The sequence below is a fragment of the Anolis carolinensis genome, chromosome 5, assembly GCF_035594765.1.
Source record: "Anolis carolinensis isolate JA03-04 chromosome 5, rAnoCar3.1.pri, whole genome shotgun sequence".
NCBI classification, from domain to species: domain Eukaryota; kingdom Metazoa; phylum Chordata; class Lepidosauria; order Squamata; family Dactyloidae; genus Anolis; species Anolis carolinensis.
Genome location: NC_085845.1, coordinates 15,726,662 through 15,745,679, shown reverse-complemented (window position 1 = coordinate 15,745,679; position 19,018 = coordinate 15,726,662). Strand labels below are relative to the sequence as shown.

The following is a 19,018-nucleotide window of genomic DNA, read 5'->3' as shown; positions in this document are numbered from 1 at the left end:
AACACCACTTTAACTCCCTCCCTTTTTCTGCCTCTCTGCAGCTTGTCAGCAAAAGCAAACTAACACAGACAGAACCTCTTCGAATCAGATTTTTTCAACCGTAATAAAACATTTCTAGATATTTGTGCTCAACATTTTTTGTGTAAATCTATAGACTCATTTTTCATTTTCACTTCAATATTACCACGAAACATGCAGAACTTGAAACTCATTATTTCCCACACATGACAAAGAAATCAAACAGTTTTTTTTTTTTCCTTTCCCCGGGAGTTGCGACTCCTCATGAGCCCTGCACGACTTGGTCTTGGGGCACCCTCACAAGTCTTGTTCTCTGGGGAATTCCTTCTACGGCTCTACTTGCAACTGAGCCGAAATTATCTAACATACACTGTAATGGGGTGGTGGATTTGAACCCACTGCCTCCCATCCTGCCTAATAGAGGGGACTGCCTTGGACTGGGCACCTGGACACTCAACGGTGTGTGTCAGGAATCACAAGACAGAAACCCTTTTATACCTCCCTGGGAACCTTTGTGTGTCCCCTCCCGGCGCTGGTAACTGTGTTCCCTTAGTGTCTCATTTTAACCACTATACTTGCCAGATTGCTGTAGACGTCGGACCAACCTTCGCCCCTGGACTTTTCCCTGGATCCTTTTCCCTGCCTGGTTTCTTTGGAACCTCGCTGTCGTTGCGGCTCCCACCGTCGGCCGGCGTTGGCATCAGAGGCAAGTACCGCAGCCGGTCTTACAATATTCAGGGGCCCCTTCTCGTCTCACGGTAGTTGCCTCTGGCCCCCACCGCCGAGTTGGGACCGTCCCGCCAACGGGATCCGTCTCCGATCTCCTGGCCCGTCTTATTGTGGAATCACGTCGGGGTCACCAGAAAATGTAGCGGAAACCAGATTTCCCCTCTTCCCGGCTTCTCGTGTGTCTGTGCGGACGCAGTGGAAGTAGGAGACAGACAACTGGAGGTTTTTTCTTTTTCCCAAAGAAAGCAGTTTACTAAAAGTTTCCTGCAGCTGCAGAGGTTCATCCCACGCACAACTAGATGCTCAAAAGGGAGAACGCCGCAGACAGGGTCGAGTGTCTATTTATACAATTCAGTGGGTTCAGTTTACGACCGCCCACATATCAAACCATTGGTGCATATTTGTGGTGCAGTATTACATTTCATTACTTTCGTTTCTCTCAAAACACATGATTTCAGGGAAACCATGTGATAACCCATCGGCTGTGTTCCTGGCCTGCTCGTACCTCCTTATATGGCCATTTCCTCCTACCCCTTCATTCCTGCCTTACTATGATTTGTAGTTTCCTAAGGGCTGCGTGCATCTACACGTGTATGGATGCCGGTTGGCGCCACTTTCACTGCCACGGCTCCATGCACCGAATTCTGGGAGTTGTAGTTTCCTAAGGGCTGCATCCATCTTTCACTGCCCTCGCTCCATGCTATGGACTCCTGGGATTTGTAGTTTCCTAAGGGCTGCGTGCATCTTTCACTGCCCTCGCTCCATTCTATGGACTCCTGGGATTTGTAGTTTCCTAAGGGCTGTGTGCATCTTTCACTGCCCTCGTTCCATGCTATGGACTCCTGGGATTTGTAGTTTCCTAAAGGCTGCATCTATCTTTCACTGCCCTTGCTCCATGCTATGGACTCCTGGGATTTGTAGTTTCCTAAGGGCTGCGTGCATCTTTCACTGCCCTCGCTCCATGCTATGGACTCCTGGGATTTGTAGTTTCCTAAGGGCTTCGTGCATCTTTCACTGCCCTCGCTCCATGCTATGGACTCCTGGGATTTGTAGTTTCCTAAGGGCTGCGTGCATCTTTCACTGCCCTCGCTCCATGCTATGGACTCCTGGGATTTGTAGTTTCCTAAGGGCTGCGTGCATCTTTCACTGCCCTCGCTCCATGCTATGGACTCCTGGGATTTGTAGTTTCCTAAGGGCTGCGTGCATCTTTCACTGCCCTCGCTCCATGCTATGGACTCCTGGGATTTGTAGTTTCCTAAGGGCTGCGTGCATCTTTCACTGCCCTCGCTCCATGCTATGGACTCCTGGGAGTTGTAGTTTCCTAAGGGCTGCGTGCATCTTTCACTGCCCTCGCTCCATGCTATGGACTCCTGGGAGTTGTAGTTTCCTAAGGGCTGCGTGCATCTTTCACTGCCCTCGCTCCATGCTATGGACTCCTGGGAGTTGTAGTTTCCTAAGGGCTGCGTGCATCTTTCACTGCCCTCGCTCCATGCTATGGACTCCTGGGATTTGTAGTTTCCCAAGGGTTGCATGCATTTACACCAATATGTTATTTTTCCTGTTCAATAAAAGGAACCTCATTTATCGTCGCTTAGTCATCCCTTGTCCCAGCCCACACTGGCCAGTGAGCCAAGCCCCTCTCTGTGACTGGTCAGAACTAGAGACTTGGCTGCAGCCTGCCAGCTTGTATATAAAAAGGGCTATGAAATTGTATTCTGTATGCTGTCTACTTTTTGAATGAATCACTAGCTAGCATCTTATCTGCAGATAATAAAATCTTCCTTGTCTGAAAATCACCTTCTCTCCTTGATTGCTGGGTAATTTCAATTGGGCCTAATCTGTATGCTTGCCATAGCAGGGACTCACTCAAAATGGGCAGCTCAGGCGAATCACTTGCCTGGGTTTCTGCCAACAGGCTTCTCCTTGGTCTCACTGCCAGGGATTGCCTCCTAAAATGGGGCCAACACTAAGGGCTGCATGCATCTACACCAATATGAATGCCGTTTGGCACCACTTTCACTGCCAGGGCTACATGCACTGAATTCTGGGAGTTGTAGTTTCCCAAGGGCTGCATTGCTAATGGAGTATATAGTTTTACAAGGGCTGCAGCTAACTAGAATAAATGCAGTTTGAACCCCACTTGAAACTGCCCTGGCTCCATGCTATGGACTACTGGGATTTGTAGTTTTACAAGGGGTGCATCTAACTAGAATGAATCTAGTTTAACCCCCACTTTCCCTGCCCTGGCTCCCTGCTATGAAATTCTAGGATTGGTAGTTTTCTAAAGGCTGCATCTACACCACTATGAATGCAGTTTGGCTCTACGTTAAACTGCCATGGCTCCGTGCTATGGAATCCTGGGAGTTCTAGTTTGGAGGGGCACCAGCACCCAGGCCTGTAGCGAGGGGGGGGGGGGGGTTTAGGGGTTCAACCCCCACCCCCCACCCCCCGAAATTTTTCAAGTTTTAACTGGTTAACCAAATCCCCATGCTAAGTCTATGAGATGCAAAACATTAAGAGTCCCTCCAGGCACTATCTCAAGCAGATATTGACAGGTTTGTAGCGGGAAGGGGTGTGTGCTAGGGGTTCAACCCCCCCCCCCCCCGAAATTTTCAAAACCCCGTCCGAAATTTTTTTCTGGCTACGGCCCTGCCAGCACCCTTTGCTAAAGACCTTGTAAAACTACAACTCCTTTAATGGCTCTATTGTGTAAGTGCCAATCCAATGGGAGAGACTTTGTTCCCTCCCTTTAACCTCATCCATTCTTGATATTAATCTTTTCTACTTACTTCTTCACCTTGGTACCTTCTGTTTCATTTCCCTGCTGAGAGTTTACATTGTAAAAATAATAATGCTCCATGTATCTATGTATCTGAATACACAGACATCTCATGCAAAATGCAAGAATACTACTCTGTCCATGAGAAAAAAATGCTGTTGCAATCAATGCAAGAAGGTTGCAGAATGGATGTGTTTGCAGTAATTAAAAGAGCGGGAAAGGGGCAAAAATGAGGGGCTGTTTTTGTGTAATAATAATAAAACACAAGCGGCCATTTTCTTCATTGCAAGCAAAGGGAGATTTCTATTTGAGGGAGGGGAAAGAGTGGGCATTTGCAGCAGTCTATTAAATTAATATATCATTTAAGATGTATTGTTCAAATACTGATACAGGTATTATGTACAGACTCATCATCTTCTGGCTGATATTATTTTTAAAATAATATAAGAAGTATAACAATACATTATAACATAATAATATCAATACTATAATACACTATAATAATAATAATTATAATAATGTCATTAATATAATAATATTCTAATATTATATAGGTTGGTTAAGAATGGGTAAACAGTATAAAATCTGTCATTGCCCTTGTGGTCAAATTCTCTGAAATGTCTGTAACATTTAAATTTGGCACTTGGAGAAGATTTGTCTGGCATATACCAGAGTTTCATATCTATAGTAGAGTCTCACTTATCCAAGACTTGCTTATCCAAGGTTCTGGATTATCCAATGCATTTTTGTAGTCAATGTTTTCAATATATCGTAATATTTTGGTGCTAAATTTGTAAATACAGTAATTACAACATAACATTACTGCGTATTGAACTACTTTTTCTGTCAAATTTGTTGTATAACATGATGTTTTGGTGCTTAATTTGTAAAATCATAACCTAATTTGATGTTTAATAGGCTTTTCCTGAATCCCTCCTTATTATCCAAGATATTCGTTTATCCAAGGTTCTGCCAGCCTGTTTAGCTTGGATAAGTGAGACTCTACTGTATTATTATTATTTTAAATCTGCTGTCAACCAAACAAAAGTTTCACTCCGGAAGTGCCAAATTTAGAAGACGCAGCCATGCAAGGCAATCTGATCACAAGGGTACAGATAGATTTTGGCCAGTTTTCTTATCCTTTTCTTATCCTATTTACAGTAATAATAATATTATCATAATTATATTATTATATTGTAGTGTGTTATTCGAGTAATGCCATTTTTATGTTATAACTAGCTTGGGTACCCGGCATTGCCCTGGTTATTTGAGAAAGTAAAATTTTAAAATTGTACAAGATGCATAAGGTTGTGGATTAACTATACCTGACATCATGCCAGGTTAACCTCAGCAATTTAATGGAGTTCAGGGTGCTCTCTGGCTGTAGGGTAAACTACAACTCACACTATGGTGAATCGGTCCCCTCAAACTCCTCCAGTAGGTTGAGTTAGTCATGGAGGTTCTGTGTGCCAAGTTTGGACCAGATCCATTATCGGTGGAAGTCACGGTTTATCTGGTTATGGAAGAACGATTGCTCCCAAAAAGAAAGGTCAGTTCCCCCCAAACTCCTCCAGTAATTAAATTTGGGAATATCAGGTATGTGTGCCAAGTTTGGTCCAGATCCATCAGTGTTTGGGTTCACAGTGCTCTCTGGATGTAGGTGAACTACAACTCCCCCAAATCAAGGTGAATTTTCCTCAAAAACCTCCAGTATTTTTTGCTGGTCATGGGGGTTCTGTGTGCCAAATTTGGCAGAATTCTATCTTTGGTGGAATTGAGTTCTCATTGATTGCAGGTGCCAATATTAAGAAATGGGGCTTCAAAGTGGAGTCCATGGCATGCGGGTGTGGAGAAGAGCAAACCACAGACCACCTACTACAATGCTGCCTGAGTCCTGCCACATGCACAATGGAGGACCTTCTTACAGCAACACCAGAGGCACTCCAAGTGGCCAGCTTCTGGTCAAAGGAAATTTTGTCTCGTGCCAAGTTTTTAACTTCATTTGTGGTTTTTTATACATTATAAATGTATTCTTAATTCACTTCTGACATGATAAATACATAAATAAATAAATACATTTCACTATATATGAATATTGGGAATAATCAAATCAACAACAGTTGAGGTTTGATGGTACATTGCTTTTCCCATCAGAAAGCAATATATAGTAGGGTACTTTGAAGCTTATTGCTATTAGAAACAACAACAATGATAACAACAATAATAATATCTTGTCTTTCCCCCCCAAATTTGGGACTCACAGCAGCTCATCGAAGGCCCCATCCACACAGCTGAATAAAATCCACATTTTCTGCTTTGAACTGGAATATATGGCAGGGTGGACTCACATAACCCAGTTCAAAGCCAGATATTGTGGGATTTTCTGCCTTGATATTCTGGTATATAGGTCTGTGTGTGAGGCTGAGTATGACCCCCTCTCCCCAGGTCAAATTACAGTAGAGTCTCACTTATCCAACATAAACGGACTGGCAGAACATTGGATAAGCGAAAATGTTGAATAATAAGGAGGGATTAAGGAAAAGCCTATTAAGTGTCAAATTACATTATGATTTTACAAATTATGCATCAAAACATCATGTTTTACAACAAATTGACAGAAAAAGCAGTTCAATACCCAGTAATGTTATGTAGTCATTACTGTGTTTACAAATTTGGCACAAAATATTGCAATGTATTGAAAACATTGACTAAAAATATTGGCTACTAACAAATTGACTACAAATTAAGATAGAACTGCATAAAATGTACTTACAGTAACAACATTGTCAGATATTAAATCCATAAAAAGTTCAATATTTGCTGCCTAGAGAAACAGCTGTGGATTCGAGTGGGAGGCAAACTGTGTTTGATAATCCAGAACATTGGATAAGCAAATGTTGGATAAGTGAGACTCTGTGTTATTCAAAGTATAGTTGAAGTCACGGCAGAGAGAGCTGCGGAAATCGAGAGCCTGCTGTCCTGCGGGAATTGGTCTTGTGAATGATTGGAGGTATTGAAGAGCCCAGCAGCTAACTGCAATCCAGCTAGCAACAATTTTTCCCTGTTTGATTATTAATCTATTACAAAGTAACCCTTTAACAAACATGCACTGCAGTGCATTCTCCTCTATCCCTGACTCTTTGTATCTTTTTGACTCTTGTGACTTTCTCTTCCCCTTTTTCCTCCTGCAGCCGGCCCCAGTAACATGCTGTTCAAGGATCATCTATCCCTAATAACGGTTCATGTAAACCCATCTGATTATGTATTCTTGTTCCTTCTGGTTGTTGTGATTGATTCTTATAGTCTTCACTGTTTTATGAGTTATATAGGTCTTTAATTTTGTTCAATAATGTGTGTGTTGTGTTGATTGTAATGTATGTTGCTGTTTTTATGCTTGTAAACCACCCTGAGTCCCTTCGGGATGGTATATAAATAAAGTTTTACTTACTTACTATGGTCCCATGGCCATCACAGTGATCTTTCCTTCTTTCCTGCACCCTCAAATGTGACCCCTTTACTCCAGTCTCCCCCCTGTGGATAGCCAGACACACATTTGCAGGGTTCCTCACAGTATCCAAGGACTCCTCATATGCATGTAATGTATTGTTTTATGTTTTATATAAAACTTTGGAGAAGTATGCCACCGGTCATGACTTTGGTGACCTCTCGTCAGCACCTCATGGCCCAGCAGCTTCCCTGGGCATCATTTCAATCATAAAAGGACTCAAGCACCCATCATCTCTGGGGCCAATCCATCCCTATTGGTCCCATAGACCCAGCTGCATAGAAGACAACAAGAGCCTGTGTTCGGACTGCCTGTCATTTGTGCAGCTACAGTAGAGTCTCACTTATCCAAGCTAAACAGGCCGGCAGAACCTTGGATAAATGAATATCTTGGATAATAAGGAGGGATTAAGGAAAAGCCTACTGAACATCAAATTAGGTTATGATTTTACAAATTAAGCACCAAAACATCATGTTATACAACAAATTTGACAGAAAAAGTAGTTCAATACGCAGTAATGTTAAGTTGTAATTAGTGTATTTACGAATTTAGCACCAAAACATCACGATATATGGAAAACTGACTACAAAAATGCATTGGATAGTCCAGAATCTCGGATAAGTGATTCTTGGATAAGTGAGACTCTACTCTATCTGGACATTACAAAAGACATTAATCACCTGGTATGGCTATTGTGTAAGGCCTAAATATTTTATGTATTGTGTGTGACTGTTGTTTTATGGTTTTACAATTTTAATGGTTTTAATCTATTGTCGTTGTTGTTTTGATATGTAAGGCATTGAATGTTGCCACTGATTATTTTGGGAACCACTTTGAGTCCCCCTAGGGATGGGAAAAGTGGTATATAAGTGCAATAAATAAATAAATACCTCGACGCCGGAAAAGTTATGTTCTGTCTTTCAAAGGGACATTTCCCCTTTTCCCAGGATTGGATTTGTTAATCCTATCATCTTGGACAATGATCTGCAAGGAACACAATGGACATGGGCACTATGGGTGCACAACCCACCCCGATGGGTCCCTCATCTACACAAAAGACTTTCCATAACATGCATAAGACCCTGATGCCCCCTCTTTGTTCTGTCCCTTGCTGGGACAATGGTGATTCACTCAAAAGTACATACTTTGCACTTCTTTGTCTCCTGGACCAGCCTGCCTCCTGTCAGCCATTGGAGAGCAGAAATCTGCATCGGAAGCGGGGAATGCTGTCTGATTGGCTGGCGGGCACCGCAATCCCACCTCTTCAGGGAATCCTCCCTAGCTGGTCATGACGTCAACACAGCACAGCCAATCACGGCGAAGCTGGGTTCAGCTGGGGTAAGAGCGGGAAGTTCAAAAAAATTATGTCTATAAACATTTATGTTTTGCAGTGTATGGTATCTCAGCTCTCTTCTGCGGCTTACCGCAAGCTGGCATCCAAATCAGCTGACTTGAATAAACTACTTCAGTGTCTTCTTCTTCAACTTGGTGAGACTTCTCAATTGGGGAATATTGGATTTAGCTTCTGCATGGATCTACAGGTGGTCCACTGCCCGTACCGATCACCGGCCTAACAGGACTCGGTATCCGCACTCTGCAGTTCTGCTATCCGTGGTTCAGATCTCACTGCTGTCCAGATCTCAGTATCCGCGATTCTTTAAATTTGCTCGATAACATGTGGAAGGACCCCAAGTTCACTAAGAATTGGTTCAGCACAATTGAATCCAATTTATTTTATTAATTTGCTTTTTATCCAACCTTCCTTGTGATAGATAATAAAGGACTCACAGCGGCTTGATAATGAAACCCAAAGAAATAGCCATTATAAGTCTGGAATATCAGTGCAAATTGAACATGTTTAATCCAGAATTCCAAAATGCTACAAAATACTAACTGAGGCTCCTTCGACACAGCTGTATAACATCCACACTGGACTGGATTATATGGCAGTGCGGACTCAGATAACTCAGTTCAAAGCAGATATTGTGGGATTTTCTGCCTTGATATTCTGGGTTATATGGCTGTGTAGAAGGGTCCTGAGTCCACACTGCCATATAATCCAGTTCAAGGTGGGATTGTATACACCTGTGTGGAAGGAGCCTGAGATAGCGAGTGACACTTTGCTTTCTGGGGCTTCAATGCACACAAGCTTTGTCCTTTGATTATTCTGTGAGATATAGCCTGAAGAGGTCAATAATACAATCTAATTTTGACTAAATAGGGTGGGGAAGTGTTTCCCGCTAAATGCAGCAGGACACATTTCCCAGGAAGCATTTGAGAGGGTTAAAAAAGGCGCCACAGAGCGAGCTTGGCCGCTTTTTCTCCGAGTGAGGAGCCGCCATTACTCTTCAAACCGCGGCGCGCTGCTTTACCTTAGGAATCCCTCCACCCTTCACCCAGGCCTCGAGGGAATGACACTGCGCCTGCGCCGCCGGGCCGCGCCGATTGGACGACCGAGCTGCTACATAAACCCGGCGCAGGCACGGCCGCCATTTTAACACTTGCTTCGAGGAGCGTGCTTGTTCTGTTTGTTTTGTCTCCCCCCTCCCCGGTTGTTTCTTCGCGCTTTTTTCCCCCTTTCCCGACATGGAGGACAATACCGACTATGGAAGCAGCAATAACAACAACGCGGGCTCCGGAGGCGGCCAGGATGATTTTGCAGAAGGCTCGAAAATAAACGCCAGCAAGAACCAGCAGGATGACGGGTAGGAGAGGGGAGGCAGATGGGCAGAACAGCCTCGCTGAAGGAACAGCCGCGGGAGGGAGGGGGAATGTCTAGCCAGGCGCCATTTTGTCCTGCAAGGAAAGTACAGTAAAAGGAAAGAAGGAAGGAAAGGGGAAGTCAAGAAGGCCTTTTCTTTCGAAGCCGCCACGTGACTTGGCTGTTCCTGGGAAGTGCTCGCTCCTCCCCCCGGTTCCCTTTGTGTCTCGGCTTCTTTCTTCACTTTTTTCAGTGGGTGGGGCCGGGAGGATGTCTATCAAAGCACCATGACGTAACCGGCGGCCTATAGCAGCGCAGTGGGCGGGACTTAGTTTTTCAGACTTGGCTCAGATGAGAGCGCGCTTCTGGGTTTCATGGGCGGGGCCATCCCAGGTAGGTGTGGAAAAAGAAGGGAAGGGTCGCATTTACACTTCAATAACGATAATAATTCCAGACAGGAAACAATCAAGGCCAGCTAACACCTCCCAACAAAGGATTCCCCCAGGCAAGAAGCAGCCCGGCTTTGAATCTGCAAGGCCATTCAATGCTAATCATGCTGGCCATTTGCAACGTTCACACTTGTCTCAAACAAACGAGTTCTTTATCCAAACCTGGGCTTTCCACAAATATATACACCCCACTTGCCTAATATCCAACAGGCAAGTGGTGTAACATACTTTGCTTTTAATGGCAACAACTGACTAAAGAGGCATTGTTTATTGTCTGTAAAAAAAGCATCAACATATTAGCTTTGGAAATAATGTTTCCAATCAGTTGCTTCACAGGCAAAACATAAATGTGTTGTCAAAGGCTTTCATAGCTGGAATCATTGGGTTGCTGTGAGTTTTTCGGGCTGTGTGGTCATGTTCCAGAAGCATTCTGTCCTGATGTTTCACCCACATCTATGGCAGGCATCCGTAGAGGTTGTGAGGTTTGTTGGAAACTGGGTTTATATATCTTTGGAATGTTCAGGGTGGGAGAAAGAACTCTTGTCTGCCTGAGGCAATTCTGAATGTTGCAGTTGGCCAACTTGATTAGCACTGAATGGACTTGCAGCTTCAAAGCCTAGTTGCTTCCTGCCTGAGGGAATCCACTCTTAACAACTATCATGTCAGAGAAGTTATTGAAATCCACAAGCATCTGGACAATTTCAACAGAAAGTGTGTCCTTGTTTTTGCACTAAGGACTTTCCCTCCCAAGGTTCCACGTGCAAACCGTGTGTTAAGTTCTGGCTTCAGTTGCTATTGCTATCTTTTGATAGCTTTAAGTTACTCCAGGGAGTTCCATTGCTGTGAATAGCCTGTGTCCATCTGTTTTAAACGTCCACAACTTGAAAGTGTTTTAAAAGTCCCCAAAAGCAAACTTTGCTTTTTGCCATTTTTTGCAAAGGGCACCATTTTATAATCATAATAAGAATAAGAATAATAAGAAACTTTATTTGTATCCCACCCAATCTCCCCTTTGGGGACTTGAAGCGTCTAACATAAAAGGCAAGTATTCAACACCAACAAATAAATACATGTATACATAACTCAATAAAACATTTAAAAAACACAACAGCAACCCAATCACTTAAAATCATGATTAAACTATACAACACAGTACCACATGGAATAGTGCCAATAATGTTTAAAACCATATTTCTGTTCTGTTTCATATTTCTTAAAGCCTTAACCATCTGCTTCTCCGTATGCTTGGGTGCACAGAAACGTTTTTCACTGCTTTTTGAAAGAGGGCAAGGAGGGGGGACCATTTTCATTTCCTTCAGAAGGGAATTCTGGGTGGGGGGGATATTCAATCAATTTAGCAATCTAACCTTATTCATACCACGTCCCACCTCCCCTTGAGGAGGCTGCTTACAACATAGATGGCAACCATTCGATGTCACGCAAATGCATAATAAATTAAAATGCAAATAATTAATATAAACAAGTTATAACTAAACAGAACAACAAGTCAATAAAACACAAATCACACCAGCAATTGAAAGCCAGGTTGATAGGTTAAAAATTACCATATCCGTCATTAAAGCCCTATCCATAGACCATTCATTTTGTGGAAAGCTAGATATTCAAATGTTTGATTCTCCAAAAGCCCGGGAGCATAGGTAAGTTTTTAGTTCTTTTCTGAAAGGGGAGTGTGGGACCATTTTAATCTCCTTTGGGAGAGAGCTCCAGAGGCTGGGGTTTTTATTATACTATGAATTAAGATTCAGAAGTGGCTTTGCAAGTGTCTTCCTTTGATATATAGCCTGCAGCACCTGGTATTTGTTGGTAGTTTCCCATTTTAGTAAAAACCAGGGCTGAACCTGTTATGCTTCCAAGATCAGATAGTATCTGATGGTTTTTGAGCATTTAAGGCTGTGAGTAAAGTCCTCTGGAGGAGAGGCGAGGGGGAGCATTTAAGGCTGTGAGTAAAGTCCTCTGGAGGAGAGGCGAGGGGGAGAGCATAACTCTGAAAGTTTAGGTTTTAAGAGGTGTCTTCAATGTGAATGGCACAGATCTGTGCGCCCTCAGGCTAACCAGTCTGCCTAGTAAAGCTGCAGTAAAGGATGGGGTAAAAATGAATTGAAGTTCCTGAAATTATCTGTTCTATAAATAATGCATTTATCTGGCTGCATTTTTCTTCATGGTTTTCATCAAGATGGAACATCCCACTACCCACTTGGAAGTGCTGCAAGCGTGACATCAGTGGAAAATTAGTGGCTTACCAGTAGTTGAAATAAGATACCATTATCCTGTTTCAGAATGTTTCAGGCACCATCAATCCTTAATTAGCTAAAAACCTGTTGTGTTTGGCAACTTATCTCAAATCATATCTGCCATTATAGTATTTTCAAGGAAGTACCCGTATTAGTCTGTTGCAACATAAAAAGTAGGAAGAATAGAAAGTTAAAAAACAAGTCATGTGGCAACATTTATAAGACTAAATTCTTTTTATTTTTAATGTGTTTTCCTGGATAAAACTCATAAAAGCTCATGCTAAAATAGAAACTAATTAATCTTTAAAGATGCTGCCACATTAATACCCCCTCCTCTTTTTATCGACATGGATGTCTGTTGTAGGGCTGGGTTAGTCATTGAGAAAGGTCCAAGATGATTTGGTCCTGTATCTGTTTTATAATGTCCAAAAGTTTCTTGTTCCAAATCCAGGAGTGATCATGATCTGTGTAAGAATGTAGTTGAAGTATTTTGAGGACAATTGAAGTATTTCCGTGCAAGATGTCAATTGTCTTGGAGTCTGATGTATCTACAAGGGTGAAAAAGATTTTACCACTTCTGACGTGTGTTTGTCTCTTTTTGCATTTCTCTAAATTGCTGCTTGTTTTTAAGTATTCAAAGCTGAAAACTGTTACACACTATATGTTGCCCCAAAGCTATTGTATTCAAGCAAAGTCATTCTCATTGCCCTAATTAGATCCTTGACTCGTAAGAAAATAGAAATTAAACCATCTTAAATCAGAATAGCCTGTGGTTGCTTCATAGTAGAGGTTCAACAGAAACTAACTAATAAGTATGCTTAATAATTCCAGTATGTGTGGCAGAGAGTAACATCAGTATTCAAACTTTGTATATTAAAAGCTGTATAAATTTGTCTTTTTGTAAAAGCATTTGAATAGGAAAAGGTCATTATATAATAATGGACACAGAAATCTCTTGGTTAGCAGTTATAGTATATTTTTATTGTAAATTGTTTCTGTTGATGTCAAAAAGTATTTTGTCAGCATTGGGTTTATATTATTTTGAATGTCATAATGCCCATTTTATGAACTTAATAATCATCTTGCAGATATGTATTCAGTGATATTCATGTAAATGTTGCTGAAAGTAAATATAACTGCTCTACAGATGGGGGAGCAGCATTTTAAATAAAGTAAAGCAGTATCTTATGGCTTACCCTTATTTCAACTCCCCTACTTAGATTTTGATGAAAAATATCAGTTGAATTATGATATTCTCACTGGCAATAAAAGCCATTAAATATTCCTACTACTGTTTGTGATTGGAACCACAAATATGACAGGTTTTGCTTGTCTTTGTAGAACATAATGTGAGAGTAGTAATCAGGCTTAGTAATTTCAGTAGCATTGATGTGATGCTAAGTGCCTTGTTTGCTAGGCGATCGAGAGTACTGTATTTGAAAAGTCCAGATATATTGCTTCATAAATAATGCTTTGAGAAGGTGTAACTCAATTAAATCTTTTTTTTTTTGCTTTGCAGCAAAATGTTTATTGGAGGCCTGAGCTGGGATACAAGCAAAAAGGATTTAACAGAATATTTGTCTCGTTTTGGTGAGGTGGTGGATTGCACGATTAAAACTGATCCTGTCACAGGGAGGTCAAGAGGTTTTGGATTTGTGCTTTTCAAAGATGCTGCCAGTGTTGAGAAGGTATGTATCTAGTGTCCATAGTCATCTCTAAATATGGGTGTGGATTTTTTTCTCCACTGAAGCTAAATTTGAACTCAATGTCTCCTTAGGTCTTGGAATTGAAAGAACACAAATTAGATGGCAAACTAATAGATCCCAAAAGGGCAAAAGCTCTGAAGGGGAAGGAACCACCCAAAAAAGTGTTTGTAGGTGGATTGAGTCCAGACACATCTGAAGAACAAATAAAAGAGTATTTTGGTGGTTTTGGAGAGGTATGTTTATTTGGGTAATGATTTGTATAGCATTACTTGTAGAGTTTACAGTTGGGGGTCCTTTTATAGCATAGAGGATTATTTAAAATAGTGGCTCTCAAAAGTGTTAAGGACCGCTTGGAATAACTTTTGTTGACTTTGACTTTTCTCAGTGCAGAGGATCTGTAAGTTTCTAAAACAGAGTAAGGAATTGTAGTAGAAGAGAGCCAAAGGAACATTAAGCATAAATGGGAGTAATGCGGGGGCCCCATTTAAGTTGTGGGTGTGCGTGTGTGAATTGTGCTGCATTCATTTAAATGCTTATATTTCCAAGTAGAGTAGAAATCCTAGTGATGATCCTCATTACCATGCATGTGCTTGCTATGTGTATTTTTTTTAATTGATTGTTCCAATGACTTGCATTAATCAGGGATTAAGAAGGGACAGATGCAAACAAAAAAAGGAAAGCAAGGGTGATTAGGCAGTACATACTAAAATTTGATTACGTGGATTACTGCTAAGGGTTAGATGCATTTTGAATTTTGGAATGAGGTTGGTAGTATGTAGAAGTTGGAGACAGTTTCAGGCAAAAAGGTATTGCAAGGTGACTTTCATATTCGAGGGAGAGAAAATGAGTTTGGAAGCAAAAACTGAGAAGGTGATGTGTGACAAGGAATTTGAGTTGAATCATCTTAATTTTCCATTTTTAATGTGCATTTTAGATTGAAAATATTGAGCTTCCCATGGACACAAAGACAAATGAAAGGAGGGGTTTCTGTTTCATCACATATTCTGATGAAGAACCAGTGAAGAAATTGTTGGAAAGCAGATACCATCAAATTGGTTCTGGCAAGGTATGTCTTTTTTGTTTTATAAGTGTGTGTCATGTGGAAGTAGTGATAATTAAGAACGGAAGTGTTTCACATACTTTGTATTCATGTCCAGTGTTCTGTTTCTTTCTAGTGTGAGATCAAAGTAGCACAGCCCAAAGATGTATATAGGCAGCAGCAACAGCAACAGAAGGGAGGCAGAGGTGCTTCATCTGGCGGACGTGGTGGCTCAAGAGGCCGTGGCAGAGGTAAGTGAGTAGAATTGGAAGCACACCTCTTGACTGCTGAAATTCATCACTATAAACAAATTGAAACAGGCAAGTTGCCACTTGAGTTTGAGAGCAGATTGTGAGTATCAGTGCAAAGAAAATTACTGCCCATGTTCGTAGGGTGTGTGTTATTTTTGGAGAAAGCAAGATGTAACATTATTTTAAATGTAGCAATCTGCAGTAGCTAAATGAGAACCAAATTGGAAAATCAAGTAATAAGGCAGAGTTTTTGTGTAAATCAGTTTCTGATTGCCCGTGTTTGCTTCATTTCAGGTCAAGGCCAAAGTTGGAACCAAGGATATAATAACTATTATGATCAGGGATATGGAAGCTACAACAGTCCTTACAGTGATCAAAGCTACAGTAGTTATGGTGGATATGATTATTCTGGATACAACTATCCAAGTTATGGCTATGGACAGGGATATGCTGACTACAGTGGTAAGAATATTTTCACTTGACATAAAATGTTACTACCATTATACCTTCTTCTTAGAGAGCTTTACGATCTGTGGGTGGTTGGGAGGTGGTGATTTTTCCTAAATGTGAAACTAAGGCTATATTTCTGGGAAGTAAAGATGATAAACAGATTGTGCAGGGAATTCTGTATGTCAACACATGATACTTTATGTATTTAGATATAAGGAATGGGATGTGTATATGCCTTGTAAGCAGTTTTCTATGATGTCACAAGACTGAACATTATGTCTTGTTAACAGGACAGCAAAGCACATATGGAAAGGCATCCCGAGGAGGAGGAAATCACCAAAACAACTACCAGCCATATTAAAGAAATAACTTGGAGAAACAACAGGTGTGTATTGTGTGAAAATTTCACCTCATATGTCTAATCTAATTTAAAGATCAATAGACAATATATAAAAACCACTTTCTTGTATAGCTGATTTTTTTAAAGAATTAATGTGCGCTTAAAATGTGTGTTAAAAATTCTTTGCTTTAAGTGTCTATAGATCTTTAACTCTGTAAAAGGTGGTTCGTCGTCCTTAGTACTTCAGATAAACATAAGAGTTTTTTTGCTTACATTGTGTGCCAGGTGGTGTAAACGAATAATTAAACTTAATTGAAGTGTTAACCAACAGGTAAAGTACTGAAATGGGTACAACTTAAGCAAAACAAGATTGTTGTCTTCTAACTCTGACATTATACCTTGTTTGTACCCGCCAGCGGGAACTTCATTGCAGGCCGTGTGTCACCCTGACCACGTCTATCTCTGGGGGTCGCACGTTGCAGGCAGAGCGCAAGGCATACACCAGAAAACGCTGTCCTGTGGTATGGTCTCTTCCAACTTCATGTACCAGCGTAAAGATTAAAGTGGAAAACTTCAGACTTTGGCTTCTTTTTAAAAATCTTGTTTGAAGATTTAAGTGTCTTAACTTAAAATGATTTTTTACAGGAGTTAAAGTGCATAAATGCCTTTACAGCTTAATCATTTTTGGTCTTCTGTTTAGTGTTGTATATCAATTGTGGAACCTCATTTTAAGTGTTCGTTCTTTAAGATTTAATGCTTGCTTTTTTCTTTTATAGCTATTAGTGAAATCTACAAACCTAAACGAACTTTTAAATCTGGAACCATTAAAGATCATATGCAAAGCAGTTTCTATTTTGATCACCTTCTTAACAATAATTTTTCTTGGTTATTGCCATTTTTTCTCTTTCTAGTAGCAGTTGTAGCCGTGAAAGGCTCTTCCGCAGCTTGGTTTCTTGTAAACCAAGAATTTGTTTGCTGAGTTTCTACAGTTCTTTGACATAGCTCCATCCTTTGAGCTGAACTGGTTCATCTGGGCATGGGAAGTAATTGGGTCATTGAAAATATTTCATGTTGACTTATATGCATATGATCTTTAACAGTGAAGCGAGGAATAAATAGAGGACTTAAAGAAGTTCATGAAAATGGACCTTTTAAAAACGTTTGTACATGTTGCATAGGTCTCATATTTATTTTGTCTTGGTTTTTAGGTAGAGACGCTACAGCAAAGCCATCTTGCAGCGCATCGGAAGTGACTGGAGGGTGGTCTTCATGACATGAGATTATTTTGTAAAAGACTTTTAGTATAAGACACACGAGTGTCCAACTGTACATAGTGGCCGGCTAGTTTTCTTTATGGTTTTTACTTTTGTCCTTTTGTCATCTGTGTTATGATGCCAGTGTGTTCATGTGTTTATACAATTTTTATTTGTATAATTTTCTTGTTGAATGACTCAAATAAAAACTTACCTTCTGTGATTGTGGCCTTCTGAATTTTGGGAACATTTGTTACTGTTATATAGGATTTATAAAAAGACCTGTGTGCCCCAGCGACTTTGTACCACATTTTTGTTTCTCTGAGCTAGAAAAACACTGTGAGCTGATTGTATATGCATCTTGGCTTCATATTTTTAAAAGAACTATGTTCTGTACTGCATTCCATCATTATTTGGTTCAACAGGTTCAGGCTAACCTCCCAAATAGATTTTACCCAGCTGACCCGAGCCTTCCTGTCCATATGTCGGTCCTGGATGGCATGTGATAAGGACTGCTTGAATGTCTGAACTTAACTTTAGGGTTGAAAATGATTGGCTGGGGCAACCTTGTTCTATAGAAAGGTGGGCTATTGGGCTGGGGTTAAAGGTCACTTTTTACCTAGAAAACCTTGGAAGACCACACTTGGGTGTATGTTTTATAACACCTCCAGGAAGTAATGAGGGTGAAGGAAATGAGTGTATCACAGATAACAATGTTCCTATTTCCCCAATGTTTTGATGCCCCTTTTCAACAGTGATGGAAAACTTAAATCTACTTTGTGTTGTAAAAAAATACCTCTTTTGGCTTAAAATGACACAAAATCTAAAATTGTGAGATCATCCCTCTGTCCCCATGGGGTAGTTTAATAAAAAAACTTTAAAGAAATTCTCAAAGATCTCAGCCACAAAAATGGTCCCCAATCCCTGTTTTTTCTGTTCTTGTTCTAAGTCTGGACATGTATCTTAAGAGTAATAAAGCATGTATTTGAGGGCCATTATGGACTGCAGAAAGGACAAATGAAGACAACAGGAGTAAGTTCAATTTTTAAAGTCTATAAAACAAGTATGTAAGGAAGTAGGTTCTAGATTACCTTCTCTCAGAAATGACTATATTGAATGCATGGGTGGGGTTGTTAATGCTTTCTTGTATATGTTAACTGAATAAATGTGATCTATCGGTATTTTAAAGTATACTAAGCTGTCGGGTAGTGCTTAGTGAAAAAAAGTATTGCTACTAAAAACCCTAATCTAAAAATTGTGTATCTTGAAATGGTTTTATGAAGAAATAGCAGGAGGGAAACTATCTTGTATAGTGGGCCCCTTTTATCCACCAGTTTGGTTTTACAACCATCTATGGATACCAGAATTGATCCCGATACATTCAATACTTATAGCAGAATGGTGTTCCTTGTGTAAAATGGCAAAATCAAGGGTTTCCTTCTGGATATTTTTTTAATACTTCCAACCTGTAGAATGGTAGTATCTGTATACAGAGGCCAGACTGACATGTCTCTCCTGACATTTTACTCACATCTGTGGCAGGCAT

At 40.7% G+C, this 19,018-nt stretch overlaps 1 protein-coding gene across 3 annotated transcripts; it reads left to right on the top strand.

The window, feature by feature from the left end:
- Window positions 1-9,519: 9,519 nt before the first annotated feature.
- Window positions 9,520-17,695, top strand: hnrnpdl (heterogeneous nuclear ribonucleoprotein D like). 3 transcript variants are annotated; one of them, XR_506394.3, is made up of 9 exons: window positions 9,520-9,736; window positions 13,953-14,121; window positions 14,211-14,372; window positions 15,074-15,205; window positions 15,315-15,429; window positions 15,724-15,891; window positions 16,170-16,264; window positions 16,636-16,740; window positions 17,428-17,695. XR_506394.3 is itself a non-coding variant. In XM_003221172.4 (8 exons), exons 1-7 carry the CDS (start codon window positions 9,618-9,620, stop codon window positions 16,238-16,240), a joined length of 936 nt encoding a protein of 311 aa, XP_003221220.1. In that variant the 5' UTR covers window positions 9,520-9,617; the 3' UTR covers window positions 16,241-16,264; window positions 17,428-17,695. The 3 variants fall into 3 exon arrangements, 2 of the variants coding, with proteins under 2 accessions (XP_003221220.1, XP_062837619.1); XM_003221172.4 differs by lacking the exon at window positions 16,636-16,740; XM_062981549.1 differs by having other exon boundaries at window positions 16,636-17,695.
- The last annotated feature ends 1,323 nt before the right edge of the window (window positions 17,696-19,018 follow it).